General features: G+C 38.1%; 1 protein-coding gene across 7 annotated transcripts in view; it reads left to right on the forward strand.

The window, feature by feature from the left end:
* Window positions 1-615: 615 nt before the first annotated feature.
* WDR47 (WD repeat domain 47) overlaps window positions 616-16,218 on the forward strand; it is a 56,491-nt gene continuing 40,888 nt past the window's right edge. For 2 of the 7 annotated variants that reach the window (XM_087446238.1, XM_087446248.1), the window contains exons 1-3: window positions 616-847; window positions 12,743-12,783; window positions 15,631-15,797. In XM_087446238.1, the coding sequence (XP_087302364.1) occupies window positions 15,640-15,797 (158 nt within the window). In that variant the 5' untranslated portion in view covers window positions 616-847; window positions 12,743-12,783; window positions 15,631-15,639. Of the gene's footprint in view, window positions 848-1,805; window positions 1,851-12,742; window positions 12,784-15,630; window positions 15,798-16,218 lie in introns of all 7 variants that reach the window. The other 5 variants (XM_087446254.1, XM_087446259.1, XM_087446263.1 and 2 more) reach the window with 3 other exon arrangements.

A 16,218-nucleotide genomic window follows, 5' to 3' on the forward strand; every position in this document is an offset into this window, starting at 1 on the left:
GTGAGGTTTTGCTGCCAATGGTCTTACAACCAAAGGCAGAAGTAAAAAACAGAGAACATGTTAAGATTAAGTAACTTAAAATGTTTCAAGGCAGATCAACATCACAAAATGGAAAATCAAGACAGCGGCAAAAAAGCTGCTGGAGTTTTCAGGAAGGAAGTAGGGCCTGGGAAAGCCGGGGAGAAGAGGCGGCGGCAAGATTTATTTCATTAGCCTTTATTAATACGTTATTGGGCAGGAGTATTAAGAGTCAGTTCTAATGCGCAGACGACTCTCGATTAGGAGGTGACAACCCCTCCGCGCTATTTCGGGACGCAAGGTCACCGGCTGGCAAGGGGTTTGCATCCCGGCTGCCGGTTTGTCGCGCCACCGCCGCGCCCCGCTCTTCCTCCGACTCCAGCTGGTCCTTAAAGCGCTGGCTGGCGGCTCGCCCATCCAGGCGGGTCCGCACCGCGCCCCGGGCTTGGGCCCGCCCAGCCGACGTCCCCTTCGGCGCAGGCACCTGCCTGGCCGCCCCGCTCGGCGGGGTCCTGCGGCGCCTCGGGGAAGCGCGGCGATTGGCTGAGGCTCGGGGCTGGGGCTCAGCTCCAGCGGCGCTTGACAACCGCAGTCTGCTAGAGGCTGAGCCGAGCGGTCGGCGGCCCAGGAGGGGCAGACGCGAGGAAGGACGGGCTGACGAACTGATGGATTGACGCGCGGGTGGCAGGAGGGAGGACCGAAGCCAAGCCCAGACGCCGCCCTCGCGCTCCCGCCTCAGCCCAGAGCCGGCCGCTTCGGGGCCCCGTCTGTTGGCCTCTCAGCCGCTTTCTCCTCCGCCGCTTCTCCAGGCTCGCCCAGGAGCCCTCAGGTGAGCGACTCCGGGAGGCGGAGGCGGGGTCTGGCCGCGCTGCACACCTCGGGTTGCCATGGTCACCCGTCGCCACCTGTCATCACTAGACAGGGCTCCGACCCAGGCGACCCCAAGAGTGACGTTCGCGGGCCGGGAGAAGGGTCTTGGGTAGGCTTAGGTGCTGACCGGGTGGGGACTGGGGTCGTGGGTGAGGCCCGGCGCCGCCAGATGAGGACTTGGGAACAGCCGGGCCCGGATTCGAGGCCGCTGCTCCTGGACCACACCTTCCGCTCCCTGCCAGCCCAGCTCTCGCCTTGGCACTGTCCACCCCTGAGCAGTAAGCGAGCGCAGCGTTCGTGCCCACCTCGCCAATGCTGAGAGGCGGCAGGAGAGCTGATTGCGCCGATTCTTCCCCCGCCGAGCCCGGGCGAGAACCGAGGGGCGCGCTTGCGTCCCTTTCTGGGCACGCCTTGGCCGGGAGGAGGGGAGAGAGCTGCGGGGCTGGGAGCCTAGCCTCGGCGCAGGGCAGCCCCGCGGGGGACGGGTTTGGCCTTTCTTATGTCAGTGGTCAGGAGGAGCAGGCCGGCGGGGGTCGGGGAGAGGGGCAGCGACTGGATTTGCACTGGGGTTGTGCCGGGGCGGGGAGCAGCGGGGGCTCCTGCTTAGAAGACACGGGAGGTTGTAGAACTCATAGGGTTAAACCGCTTTTCTGTGTTGGGGAGAAAGAGATTGGGGCTCTAGCTCTAGGGCGAGGCCTTGGGCAAAAGGGGCGGGGGCGGGATAGGCAGGGGCGGCATTTGACCAGCATTTGATTTTTCTTCTCTATACCCAGACGTGCAGTCAATAACCACGCATGGTGTCTGAGCGGAGCGTTTTTGGCAACTTGGTTCTGTCTGCATAATGAAAGGAGAAGTCTTTGTTCCACCCAGATTCATAGGTTGTGATCCTAACACTTATTTCCCTCCCTTTGTTGTAGACTTCATAGAATGCTTCAAGAAGTTAATGGCACAGAAATTAACATGTAGGTTTTTAATATGCTATAAATCTTTTTTTTCACAGTAAATCCAAATAGAATTTTTTTTGTCTCCGGTGTTGGGATGTGTTGCATTGAAATTTTACTAGAAAGGAGAAACGCCTAAGAGCCCATTTTCCTTTATATGGTATATTCTCCAGGTCTCATTTAGGAGGAAGATGTAATGAATAATTTTATCTTACGTTTTAGAGGGTAGATTGCTTCCACACAGGAAAGAAAAATTATTATACAGTGACCAAGCAATTAAGCCATAACATTATATTGTTAGGTAAAACAAACAAACTTGAATTTAGATGCTATTATAAATATGTAATTTTCTGTGAAGGGATTTCAACCTGTTTTTTTCCCACCCTCCCACTTCTTAATTCTTTTCTCTTTTTTAAAAAAGCCAGTACTAAGAGAATGTATCATAAGAGAACAGGGGTACTAGCCTATGTTCCTAGTTACATAATTGTGTTCAGCCTCTTTTTCTGTTTGTGAAATCGAGTTTATCAGTTACTAACCGAATGGACAGCATATGATATGCTTCATATATGCTGCAGTTTCAAAATAAGTATGAAAAGATGCGGTTTTCCTTAGTAGCTCAGTAAGCTGGATTTGTTTCCCTTTGCTATTGATTACAATCTTAGAAGAGCTACTTACCTTACTATTGACTGTAATTTCTAGATCTGTGAAATGGGGATAATACCTGCTGTTGTTTTAGTCTGGGAATGAGCTCTGAAGTTGAACAAAATAATGTATTTGAAACCATTTTTGGAAAAAAAATTAAGGCATCTGTTGATTACCTGTTAATAGAGTGGAGCATTGGCAGGGATAATTAAAATTTTATGCCTGATCTATTTAGCATTTCTAGGTCCAGAACCTTATTTCTTGCGATGACCTTAAAGGGCTCATGGGAACTATTAAGGTGTATCCTTACTCCTTGGCAGAGGTTCTTTATTACTGTGGTGACATGGAGGAAAGGGTGTTTCCTCCCTATATGTGGGTCAGGATTGCTTTCCTGCTTTCAGTAGGATATTCTCATGTTTTAGAAAATAAGGCTGTGGCTACTAAGTCTGACTTAAGCTTCGTTTGGTATTAAAGAACCCTTAGTGTGGATCACTGGTTCTTGAATAACCAAGAAATAGCTTACTTTATCCCCTCTGACCTATGCTTTCCAAATAGGAGTATTTGCACTGTTAGAAATAAGCTGCAATGTGCCAAGAGAAAAATCTGTGATCGTATAACATGGCACACACTTATGGAATTGTGATCAATTTCACTTGAAGACTTGGGTAAAAAATATTGTTTTCATATTAAAACACAAAAAGATGACATGGAGAATGTAATATTCACACTAATTTCTCAGGTAAAATTCAAAGACTTTGAAGAAATTTCATGCCTAAGTGTTCTCTGGGGATGTGTTCAGTTTCTTCTGCCCTAATGGAGAAAAGTTTAAGAAGCATTGCCTTAGACTTACTCAGCTAGTGAATGACAAATCACTACATAGCGCAAGAAATAAGTTGAATTCCGGTATCTAAAACTTTGTCTCACGGGCCGGCCCCGTGGCTTAGCGGTTAAGTGCGCGCGCTCCGCTGCTGGCGGCCCGGGTTCGGATCCCGGGCGAGCACCGACACACCGCTTCTCCGGCCATGCTGAGGCGGCGTCCCACATACAGCAACTAGAATGGATGTGCAGCTACGACATACAACTATCTACCGGGGCTTTGGGGGAAAAATAAATAAATAAAATCTTAAAAAAATAAATAAATAAATAAAAAAATAAAACTTTGTCTGACAGTGGGCTCAAGATTACTTGAATTCTAATTATCTCCTCTTGTTTTTACTGCTGTAAAGGTCAGAATGTTATAGTGGAAAGGTCACAGGGTTTTATTCAGATGGACCTGCCTGTCGTCCCATTCTTGCTTCTGCCCTTTTTGCTGTGTGATCTTAGACAAGCATCTAATATCTCTGATTATTAATGATCTGTAAAATGAAATTATAGAGTTGTAAGGATTACATAGATAATGTATGGGAATATTTAGCATAGGGCTTGACATAGTAGATGCACAATAAATGTTAGAACCTTTTCCCTTCCCATCTCTGCATATTAGGGTATCAGCAGTCCTTCAAACCCATTCTTAGCAGGAAGCCTCATTACTCTGAACTTCCATAGCATTTTATTTCTTATTCTTTTATGATATTCTTTGTATTTTATGTATATTATTTTTATACAGAAGACTTGAATCTAAGTCTCTAGGCTCCAAATCCAATGCTGACCCATGCCTAAGAATACTTTTTTTTTTGCCATTTAATTTTGAGACCGTTACATTGAATAGCCAACGCTTACGTATTTTTTCAACTGATTTTTCTTCCCTTTTGTTTTGAATTTGTTTCTGTTTGACTGAAAAGATACCCTTGCAAAACACCACACACTCCTTTATAAGCCCTTCTTTCATGTTTTATCTTCTTGTTAACCATAGTAACTCAATCACTGTATCCCAGGGATGCAGCATGGTGCAAGCACAGAGTAGACACTCAGATATTTTTAAATGAATACTGACTTCAAACATGTATCACCACAAGTAGGAGTTGCTTCATGTGGCATCTTGAATGTAATCGATCTAATTAAGAATCCCAATATTTTAAAATTACACCTAAAATATTTTTAAAAACAAGGTAAAACTTTTTCCCGGGTAAATTTTTATACTTGATCCACAGCACACTAGCTCTCCCAGCATGTTATTAGCAGCCCTTTTGACACACTGTCCCTACCAAGGGTATGGGCTCTGAAGGGGAGGAATTTATATTTATTAAGCACCAGTCACATGCTTGCCACTCTGCTAGGAGCTTTATCTCACTTTGTAAGTCAACACTCTATTTTATAGAGAAACAGTACTACATGAAAAAGGACATACAAATATTATACTATTTATACTTGATACGTTTGATTCAAATAATGAATTCTATGAAATGAATGAATTTCTATGGCTAAGTACCATGTTTTGTGACTTTTGTTGATGTGTTGAAAAAGAAAATGGAAACAAAATCTGTGAGAAAACTTTATAGAACTGAGCTGAAATTCGAGCCTTAATGTCCATTTTTGGTTCAACTTTTTTTTTTTTTTTTTTTTTTTTACAATATTTTGAAAGCTTGGAGATAGAATTGAGTTGGTTTTCTTTCCAACTTTCAGAAAAGCTTTGGAAATGAAATTCTAGGAAACGCAAAAACAGTATGTAAGGAACAGATGATGATGTAAAGCAACTTTAGGTGTTCGGGTATATTCATTGTATAGTGCCCACAGCATGGGAAGTGTTAGTTTTACTGTACACAGTTGCTGATCAGGCCACACCTGGAATATTGTGTTCTATTTTGGGTGGTTTTAAGAGGGAGATTAACAGATGTTCAAAGGAGAATGACCAGAGTGGTAGGGGATCTGCAAGCTATGTGAAGAATGGTTGAAGGAAGTAAGGGAATAGACGTGATTATGGTCCCATTTAAATGTGTGCAAGTTTTTAACATAACAGACTTGTCGTATGCTGACCTTGAAGACATAATTAGATAAAAGTTACAAGAAAGTAGATATCAATTCAGTATTAGGAAAAAAAACCCCACCTTTTTATACTTGTGAAAAAAATTGAAGGAGTTCTGTATTATCTATTGTTGTGTAAAAATTACCCCATAACTTAGTGGCTTAAAACAACAAATATTTATCTCACTGTTTCTGAGGGTCAGGCATCTGGGCGTAGCCCAGCTAGGTGCCTCAGATTTAACGTCTCTCTTGAGGTTGCAGTCAAGCTGCCACAGGGGCTATGGTCTCACCTGAAAACTCGACTCAGGGATGATGTCCTTCCGAGCTCAATGACGTGAGCCTCTGTTCCTTGTAGGCTATTGGACTGAGGGCTTCCATTCCTCACTGGCTGTTGACTGGAGGCTTCCCTCAGTTCTTTGTCACTTGGATCTTTCCACAAGGTTGCCTCATGACATGGCAGCTGGCTTCCCTCACAGTGAGCAGTCTGAGAGAGGGCACATGTCTGCACTCAGGACAGATACTGCAGTCTCTATAAATCTTGGAAGTGACATCTTAATATTTCCACTGTACTCTTGGGTAGAAGTCAGCCACTAAATCCAGCCCACAGTCAAGGGCCAGGGACTACAAAGGGGTGTAAACACTAGTAGGCTCATTGGTGGCCATCATAGAGACTGCCTTCCACAGGTGCCCTAGCGGGTATAGAAATTTTCTGTCATTGGAGGCATTTATGTAGAGGTTGGCAGACCATCTACCAGAGATAAGTATTTGGATATTCTGTACTAAATAGGAGAGTATCTTCCAACTCAATTCTCTGATAAAAATATAAATGCTAAGGAAGTAGAAAAGCTAAGGATGGAAAACTTTAATAGGTAATTATATAGTATATACTCTATTGTACTTCTTTCAGTAGTTAATGCTTGTATAATTTTGGCTTTTTCAGTACATTTTCAAGTTTTTGTGACTCTTGGTTCAGTACGTTTCCTTATATGTTTCTGAATGTTGACCTACTGACTTAAACCATTTTTTATGTAGTTCAGTTTTTGAAGCATACGCAAATACCTTAAGTTCTGCTTTTCTCTTTGAAAACAAAAAAGTAAGTGTGGAAGTAAAAAAAAGAACGTGAAGGACAAATTTCTTTTGTTTGTTTTGCTTTTTTTTGTTTGTTTTGTTTTGAGGAAGATTGATCCTGCACTAACATCTCTTGCCAATCTTCCTTTTTCTTTTTTCTCCCCAAAGCCCCAGTACATAGTCATATATCATAGTTGTAGAGTTGTAGCTCTTCTGTGTGGGACGCCGCCTCAGCATGGCTTGATGAGCTGTGAGTAGGTCTGCGCCCAGGATCCGAACTGGTCAACCCTGGGCCACGAAGCAGAAGGCGAGAACTTAACTGCTACGCCACGAGGCCGGCCCCTGAGGGACAATTTTAATCTATTTTACAAAGCATGCTTTTGGTACCTTGGCTTTAGGTGTGACAGAAAACTATACTGGAGGTCTCATCATATAATAAAAGGTGAAATTGTGTTCTTAGGTAAAGCATCCAGCAAATAAATAAGGTAAAAACACACAAGCAAATAAATGAGGAATACTATATGAATTTATATGAATATTTTACTTTGATCTTAGTTAATATAGCATAAATTTGTGATTAGAGTTTAAAATTTTTATTACAAATATTAGTATTAAACTTTCTACATTACTTATTTACGTGTGTTTATAGGTTGAAACTATGCTTAATAAACATTTGAATTTTCACTTTGAGCTGCTGTGGTGACTTAAGGAATACACTGTTTAAAACGACTTTAATTCTTTGCGTGATTAATACCTAAAGCTTTTGGCTGGGAGTCAGGAGACCTTGAGTCCTTAGCTCTGCCTAATGTCTAATAATAATTGTATAATCAAGTGGTGGCACTGTTGCTCTCTGGTAAGTAGGATTCACATTTTGAATTGTTTTAAAGAATGCACTTGCTTTGGTCTGTCCATACTTAACCTGCCGGGTTTCTCTTGAGATCAGTCACACAATTTGTGAGTTTTCTGACTGGAAAAGTTTGGAGTCTGAGACCAGAGAACGCAGCAGAGGTCTGATGGGTCTTAAACAGTTCCATCTATTTAGCAAATTAGCTAAAAAGTGTATTATTTAAGAATAAAATAAAATTCTCTACACATTTTGTTTTTAGATCTAAAATTCTTATGCATTAAATTAACACCCTAATTTTGCTTTTAGTTGTGCTCAAAAACTAAATTATGTTTAATAGTAAAGCATTGTAGCAATACACTGTTATAATTTATCTAGATTTACCCATATTTGGTGTAGGTTTTCATAGATTTTGAAAACTGAAGTTCGTTTTAAACTTGAAAGTTAAGCAGTTAAACTTTAGAGTTCTTAGATCTAAGTATTTCTTTTTGGAGGTTCCCTTCGCTTCTGTCAGTTTCAATACTGCTTATTTTTTGATGACAGTATTCATTTAGGTAATGTAATATAAAAATTAAGTGGGGTTTATTAAGTAAGGGTTAGGAAATATATTTATTAGACCTGGAGATATCTTTTAAAATAAAAAGCAATCTTTACTTTCATTTTAGTTTCTTACACAGTTAAGCTAATACTTTTTGTCTCTTTAGCTAAAAGCGCATATTTAAAAGGCTGGTTAGGGCCGGCCCCGTGGCTTGGTGGTTAAGTGAGCGCGCTCCACTGCTGGCGACCCGGGTTCGGATCCCGGGCTCGCACCGACGCGCTGCTTCTCTGGCCATGCTGAGGCCGCGTCCCACATACAGCAACTAGAAGGATGTGCAGCTATGACACACAACTATCTACTGGGGCTTTGGGGGGAAAAATAAATAAATAAAATCTTTAAAAGGCTGGTTAGATTGTTATTAATGCAGACTTCTAGATTATTTACCTACCCTGTTAACATAGAACTAGGAACCTCTGTTGGAATAGTTTTTAAAAATTATTTCAGTAAATGAAGCTTTTTCATTTTGGCATATTTAGGTAACTCTTTCTGTATCCATTTTATGTTTTCTTTTGTTTTTGTAAGGTATCTTTGCCCTTCCCTTTCTTGGGAATCAGTGTGATATAGCAGAAAGAGCTTTAGAAATCTGGAAGACTTACGGTTCCAATCTTGACCTAGGGAGGTAACCTTTGGCTTCTGTATTTCCTTCCTTTCTTCTTCCCTCCCTTCCTCCTTTTCTCCCTCTTTCTCTCTTTCTCTGTGTCTGTCTCTCTCTCTCTTTGCCTGTCCTCTCTGTCTCTGTATTTCTGTCTCTCTTTCTCAGTCAGAAATTCTAATTTTCATTGCTATAAAGCTTAGGACATGAATTGAGGAGGAGACAGTTTCTTGTCTGGCTACTGACATAAGGCAGCCCAGATGTTTAAGAAACTAATGAAAAATTGATCTAAAAATTAATCTAGAAAAATACATATTTTTGCCTCCTCTTTGTCCTTTTGTTTGTTTTGCTACCCTGTTAAATAGGTTCCCTCCGGTACTCCAGTACTTTTGAAAGATTTCCTGGATGGTGTTGACATGGACGCTGATATCAGGACTCACGTCCTGACACACTTCTGAAAGAAGTATTCAGCTGCTAGTGAGATATGTTTAGCCTTAATGTAAATACTGGGCTAATTTCTTAACCTTACAAAGCCAAGTGTCTTCATCTGTGAAATGGGGATGAACTTGTCTATCTCAAAGGATTGTTATAAGGATCAATTAAACAATATAAGTAAAGATCCTAGAATAGTACCCTATAGTTTTTGCATTGTAAATATAGCAGTTAATCCTATCTTTGGGATTCTACTCTAGTTGGTACTTTGATAGAAGACAACCTCTGAGATCTAATCCTATAATTGTTTTTTCATTTTCATAGTTTTTTCTCTTTACAATTAAAAATTATATTCGTACAAGAAATGTGTGTATAAACATTACTTGTATAAACATACAAGTAATGCATGAATATATGTTGGTTGTAAACCATTCAGATAATACAAACGATGAAGAGTAAAAAAAGTCTACCTTCAACCCCCTTCCCTTCCTAGTTCCCTGTCCTCCATCTAATCCCATTCTTCTCTTCAGAAGTGACCATTCTGAACAGTTTGATATGTATTCCTTCAGACCTTTCTTTGTTATTTATTTAGACACAGAGATATTAGGCCCTCTCTTAAAAAAAAAAAAAAAGGGCCTATTTATATTCATCCATTCAGCAAATATTGGTAGCTGTATTGTTTTGTGATATGCCTTTCCATTGTTAGGATGCGTAGATCTACATCACTGCATTAGTGTTTTATAGTGTGAATTTACCATAATTTAACAGTTCTCCTATTGATGGGAGCTCACTTTATTTCTGGTTTTTCTTTATTACAAGAAAGTCTTCAAAGAACATCTTTGTATATGTATCTTTGTGTATAATTGCCAGTATTTTTGCAGGATATGTTCTTAGAACTGGAATTGGTAAGTCAAAGAGTATATACATTTAAAATTTTCAAAGATAAAAATTTTATGCTATCAGATTCTCTCTCAAAATGTCTGTCCCAATTTACATTCTTAACACAATGTATGAAAGAGCGTTACTTACACTCTTGCCAATATTAGATGTTATCAGGTCTTTTTTATTTTTGCAAAACTGGTAGGCCATAAATGGTGTCTTAGTTTAATATCACTAGTGAGATTGAACATCTTTTCATAAATTTATCAGTTATTTTGTAGTTCTGTGAGTTGTCCTTATTTAATGTTCAACTGGAATTTTGGGGGGTTATTGATTTGGAGATGCTATTTATGTGTTCTAGATGGTATCCATTGAACTGTTTATGTGTGTTGTATTTAGTCCTAGCTTGTTCCTTGTCTTTTAGCTTTGTTTATGGCAACTTCTGGTAAATGGAAGGTTTACATTTTTAGTGCCAAATTTGACAATTTTTTTCTTTACCTTTTCTAGTTTGTGTGACTTAATTTCACAGTGTGAGTTAAAAATAGTTTTTGCTTCTCTTGTAAATTTTTAGTACTTGAGTAATTATGTTTTTAAAATATTTGTGGGTTTGAATATGGAAAGAACACAAATACTTTAATCTCATAAAGAAAGATTGAAGTAATATTTGAATCAGATCTGAGGAGAGGTCTTGGGTTATAAAAAAAAATATATAAATCAGTCTGAAATGTTATTACTTCATTATATACATAATGAATATGTTATATTCGTTATATTACTAGTTCCTTCCAGTTATTTGCAATTGGAAATTTATTACTTATATTTCATATTTATTATTTTTAAATTTTTTGAATAGGTAATATTTGTACATGTACATGTACAAAATTCAAAAGGTACAAAAGGGTAAATAGTGAAGTCTTCTTCTCAGTTTTTATGCTTTAATTATCCAGTTTTCCTTCTTGGAGGCAACCATTTTTAGCAGTTTCTTCTATCTTTTTCAAGAGATTTTATACATATATACAACATAACGTTTATATTAATTGAATTCTTTTCTTTTTATAGCTATATAAAGCTGCACCTGCTTTAAACATAATTTGTTCTTTAGGCCAAAAATCATTCACAGTTCCAGAAGGTAAATTAAAATAATTGATGAATAGAGAACAGCTGTCAGCAGTAAGAAGGGACACGTGCTGCATCCATGTTACAGACGTTAGCTGCTTAGCAGACGTGACAGAGCTTTGCACTTAGAAGGGCTTTTCTTTTGTTTGCTTAAATGATCTAAAACAAATTTATTTTGTTTCCTCTTATTAAACTGACCTTGTAGATTGTAGACTTGATTATCCCAGACTTGATATTTCCTGCTAAGAATATATACTTCCTGTTATTGAAATGAGTTAAAGCAAATTATAAAACTTGAAATCATAGAAATTAGCCAAACTAACCCTCTTTTTTTTTTTTTTCAATATATGAAGAAATTGAGGCCCATAGAGATTAAATGACTTGCAACATCACATTTATATTCCTGAAGGACCAGACATTTACAAATTAAATAACCTGGCAGCAAGATAAGTTTTTGCAATGCTATTTTATTAAAAGGGTAGCTAGCAAATTTTTTTCCTCCATTTTTTTTTTTAAGGAGAAGGTACAGTAGTCTTATGTTGCAGTTTGATATTTTATTTAAAAGCTTCATAGTACTTCATTTCCTTCTCTGCATTTTTGCCTGTAAGCTGGAATGGTAAAGCACTATTGTTCAGTGTTAGGCACTCTGTAATACTTGGAAGATTAAAGAGAGTGATTTTTGTTGTTTGGAATGGAGTTGGGAATTAATGGAGCCTTCTTTAAGCACTTTTTTCTTGACTATAAAATTTATGATGGGCTGTGCCCTGATTTTCTTAATCTTATACTTCTGAATCATTCTTAGCCTTGTGCATTTTTCTTCCTTTCTAATCTGTATTATAAGTAAGTAAAATAACCTCATTTATTGCAAAGGAACATTTAAATCATATCTGTTTATATTTGGTTAGAAAGCTTCCACTGATATTTTTTTCATGAAACTTTTCCCATAACTGTGTATGGAAATATATAGAGAAGTCAATGTATTTTTATTGCCATTATTTTTCTTATCTATTGTTAACATTTTACCTTTAATCTTCAATTTCTAAAAATAATTTTGTTTCTTGCCCCTTAATACATCTTTCTAATCTTGATTCACTAAGATGGTAATCAGTAGGAGTCCACATAGAGACTCCATTTGGAATTTAGTTTTTGTAGGTGTTAATTGTATCTTAGTACTAAAATACTAAGTTTTAGTACTAATACTGGTTTAATACTGGTTTCCAGATAAACTTATTTTTTATTTTTGATGAGGAAGATTGGCCCTGAGCTAACACTGGTGCCCATCCTCCAATACTTTGTATATGGGATGCCACCACAGCGTGGCTTGACGAGCGGTGTGTAGGTCCATGCCCGGGATCAGAAATGGCCAGCCCTGACCACCAAATTGGAGTGCGTGAACTTAAACACTACGCCACTGGCCAGCCCCGGATAAACTTATTTTTAAAGAAAACTCTTGTTTCCTTACCTCACCTAGTCTGGATATTTGGATATAAGTAAAAATTTATTTCTTAAAGAAAAATCCATAGAGTTATGTTTTCATGATTTTTTTTTACAGTTAAATCTGTCATTTAATATGGAAATACTGGGCCGGCCCTGTGGCTTAGTGGTTAAGTGTGCGCTTTCAGCTGCTGGCGGCCCGGGTTCGGATCCCGGGTGCACACTGATGCACCGCTTCTGTGGCCTTGCTGAGGCCACGTCCCACATACAGCAACTAGAAGGATGTGCAGCTATGATGTACAACTATCTACTGGGGCTTTGGGGGAAAAATAAATAAATAAAATTAAAAAAATATATAAAAATACTGAAACATTCTAATTTTTTTTCATCTTGTTTTCTGTTTTCAGTGGAATACACTTTATTGTAGGCTGTACATAAATTCTGCCTGGTGAGTAATTGTTTGTTCACATGTACCAGGGGCTGGCAAGTCTACCTAATATGTTGTCACAGTTGACTTTGGCTAAATAGTCAGGTAGAAGGGCCAGAGCTCTGTCCTTTTGAATGGCTTTTAGAATAGTTGGAAACAAAATCATCTACTCTGTACTTCTTTAGAAACATTTCTTCATTGATTTTTGCATCTTAAGTTAATTTACCTAACATTTATTGAACACTTATCATGTACTGTACATCACATTTAAAAAATAATTTTAGTAGTTCCTAAGCTAGTTAAATCTTACTGATTTATAGCCCCCCCCGAGGAGGCGGGGAAGAAGTGTTTATTATTGAATTCTACTTCTCTAAATTAGAGAAGAATTCTGGCTTTGTGGTCATTATTAGTTTAAGGAGATTTAAAAATGTTCATGAAATTTATATGTTATCTTTAAAAATATGTACATAATGTATCTAATTTCTAAATTATATAGTTAGGATTTTTGGAGCCTCTACAAATGTTTCAGTAACACAGGGTAGTAAAAAAAGAATAATTCTAAGATACAGTCATTAAGCCTGTGCCTATATTTTATATTGTATCCAGCAACACTGAAGTTTATAAGAACTAAATTTCAGGTTGGGTGATTAAAATACCATACTTTTCTACTGGCAATTTCACAGTATAGAATTAAAACTTGTATTTTTTTACTTAATTAAAAAAAAACCATGAAAAAGTCTAGGTTAATTAGCATACGTTTTCTGTGTTCAAAATTTAAATGTAAAGTCAGTGTCAAATATGTATTTGTAAGAATATATTTCTTCTCTTAGGCTTTATTGACCAGAAATGATGGCAGCATGAAACTTGTAGTTATGATTTAAAGTGGGAGTACTGCCAAAGATTCATAGTAACTCCAGAATTATCTAATATTTAGACTGAAGTTTGAATAATATGAGGCCTATAAAATGTTTAATATCATTGGGTGTTTTGAACAACATTAGAAAATTGTAGTCTCAATTCTGCACTAAATTGTATGATAGGTATATAGTGATATAAGTGAAGTGCCCTCTAAGAACTTAAAGGTGGGTGGGGGGAATACAATTATTTTTCTGAGATTTAAATTTGTAAAAGCTATTGTTTTGCTAGTAAGAATATCTGAATATTTGGGGAATGCTAAAATCACTAAACAGTGTGCTCTGGGAGTAATCTCAGGGAGATGATTCTGAAGTGTGATTAGAAGTGAGTGAGTGGAGGGCCGGCCCTGTGGCTTGGTGGTTAAGTGCGCGCGCTGCGATGCTGGCGGCCCGGGTTCGGATCCCAGGTGCGCATTGAGGCACCACTTCTCTGTCCATCCTGGGGCCGAGTCCCACATACAGCGACTGGAAGGGTGTGCAGCTATGACATACAACTATCTACTGGGGCTTTGGGGGCAAAAAATAAAATAAATAAAATCTTTAAAAAAAAAAAAAAAAGAAGTGAGTGAGTGGAAATATCATTAATTTTATTGTATCCTCTTTTGAACAAAGTCTATCAAAAGGAGGGTGGTGCTCAGCTCAGAAGATAGCAAAGAGAAACCCAAAGCATGAGGAATTGGACTGCTGGCCCATCGGGAGAGATTGTGCTTTGTCTGTTTCCTGAGGCAGGCATGTCCTTATCGTGGAGATGGGTATATGAGATTAGCTTAGTCTGATGTCATTGAATATTTAAATCATATAATTCTCTTCCCATGCTCTGTCTCTTGTTTACTCTACCACGTTCTCTACCTAAGAGGGAAAATGTACTCATCTGATGTGAGCATTCTAGTCTGCTAGACATTTGCATTTCTCATTATGCAGAAATAAATTGACAAAATAGTAAACAATTGAAAAAAACATTAACCTATGTGCATACATGTATGTGTTTTTGTTTCTGTGAGCATGGGTAAAGTTAGTTGGTCCTGAGAGAAAGATATGCTTACAGTCTGTTTCATCTGATGAGGTTTCTTTACAGCTAGTCCCCTGAGCATGGTAGTCTTTTGTGTTGCTCTGAGCCTTAACATTTGAAAACTGCAAAAACTCAGGCCATTTAACTTGTGTGGCCTCATCTGTAAAATGAGAATGTTGACCTAATGATTTGATAGTACCAATATGACTTAAAGTTGCACATTTTATCCAGCCTTGTTTTGTTTGGCTCCAAAGTACAGGGTACGACATTTTGTGTGTTGTTGCTAGTCTATAAGCTTCTTAAGGACAGGGCCAGTGTCTCCTGAGTACAAGACAGTGCCTGTCACAGAGAAAAGGCAATTAGTGCTTATTGAATGAGTGTATTAGGACATACCTAGGGCAAGGTATTTAGGACACAGCTAAATGTGGTTTGATTATTAGTGACTCTTTAAAATATTCTTTATTATAGCAAATGACCTCATGACCTAATCACCTCCCAAGGGCCCCAGCGTCTAATACCATCATTTTGGGGGTTAGGATTTCAACATATGGATTTTGAGAGGACACAAATGTTCAGACCATAGCAAATATAATGAACCTCCATTTACCTATTACCCCACTTCAGTAGTCATGATTATTCTTGTTTCATCTTTACCTCCTCCCACTTGCCTCTTCTTGTATTATTTTGAAGTAAATCACAGACTATTTAATCTATAATTGTGCCAATGTGTATCTCTCGAAGATGAGGACTTTAAGAAATATCATAGCTATACCTTTATCGACACCTTAAAGAATGACCTGCTTTTGGTAGATAAGAAATTAATTTCACTTCAAAATACCTGTACTAAATATTTCCAAGAAACTTATGTGTAGTTTCCAGACAGTTAATAACACTTAGAAATAAAATATAAGACTAATTTTTGTTTTTGTTTGGTTTAATATTTAGGCTATCAACATGACGGCTGAAGAAACAGTGAATGTAAAAGAGGTTGAGATCATTAAGCTAATTTTAGACTTCTTGAATTCAAAGAAGCTTCACATTAGTATGTTGGCCCTTGAGAAGGAAAGTGGAGTCATAAATGGCCTATTTTCAGATGATATGCTTTTCCTGAGGTATGATTTCATTAGTACTGTGAGGTTTGTAGCTCTTTCAAAGAAATGTTAAGTATTAATAAGGTAATATGTACAATATAGGTAGCTCTTTAAATCATGAAAAGGCTATGTAAGTATAATTTTTAAAAATGTTTGTTTTTATAATAGAACATTTACAAAATAATGTTTTCTGTAGAATGTTTTCAGTAGTAAGATCCAGAGGTCCATTAAAAAAACAAGAGTCACAACTCCATTGTGATTGTGGCATCATCATAAAACATATTTGATTAAGAAATCAGAGACCCCTGGAAAGATAAAGAAAACATTTCTGAAATACCTCCTTTTTTTTTTGGCTATAGAATTAAAACATACTCATTATATAAACATATTCATTATAGAAAATATAGAAAAATAAAGAAGAAAAATCACCCCCCACCACCCA

Source organism: Ceratotherium simum, chromosome 2 (genome assembly GCF_057802395.1).
Source record: "Ceratotherium simum simum isolate JZ-2026a chromosome 2, ASM5780239v1, whole genome shotgun sequence".
Lineage (NCBI taxonomy): Eukaryota > Metazoa > Chordata > Mammalia > Perissodactyla > Rhinocerotidae > Ceratotherium > Ceratotherium simum.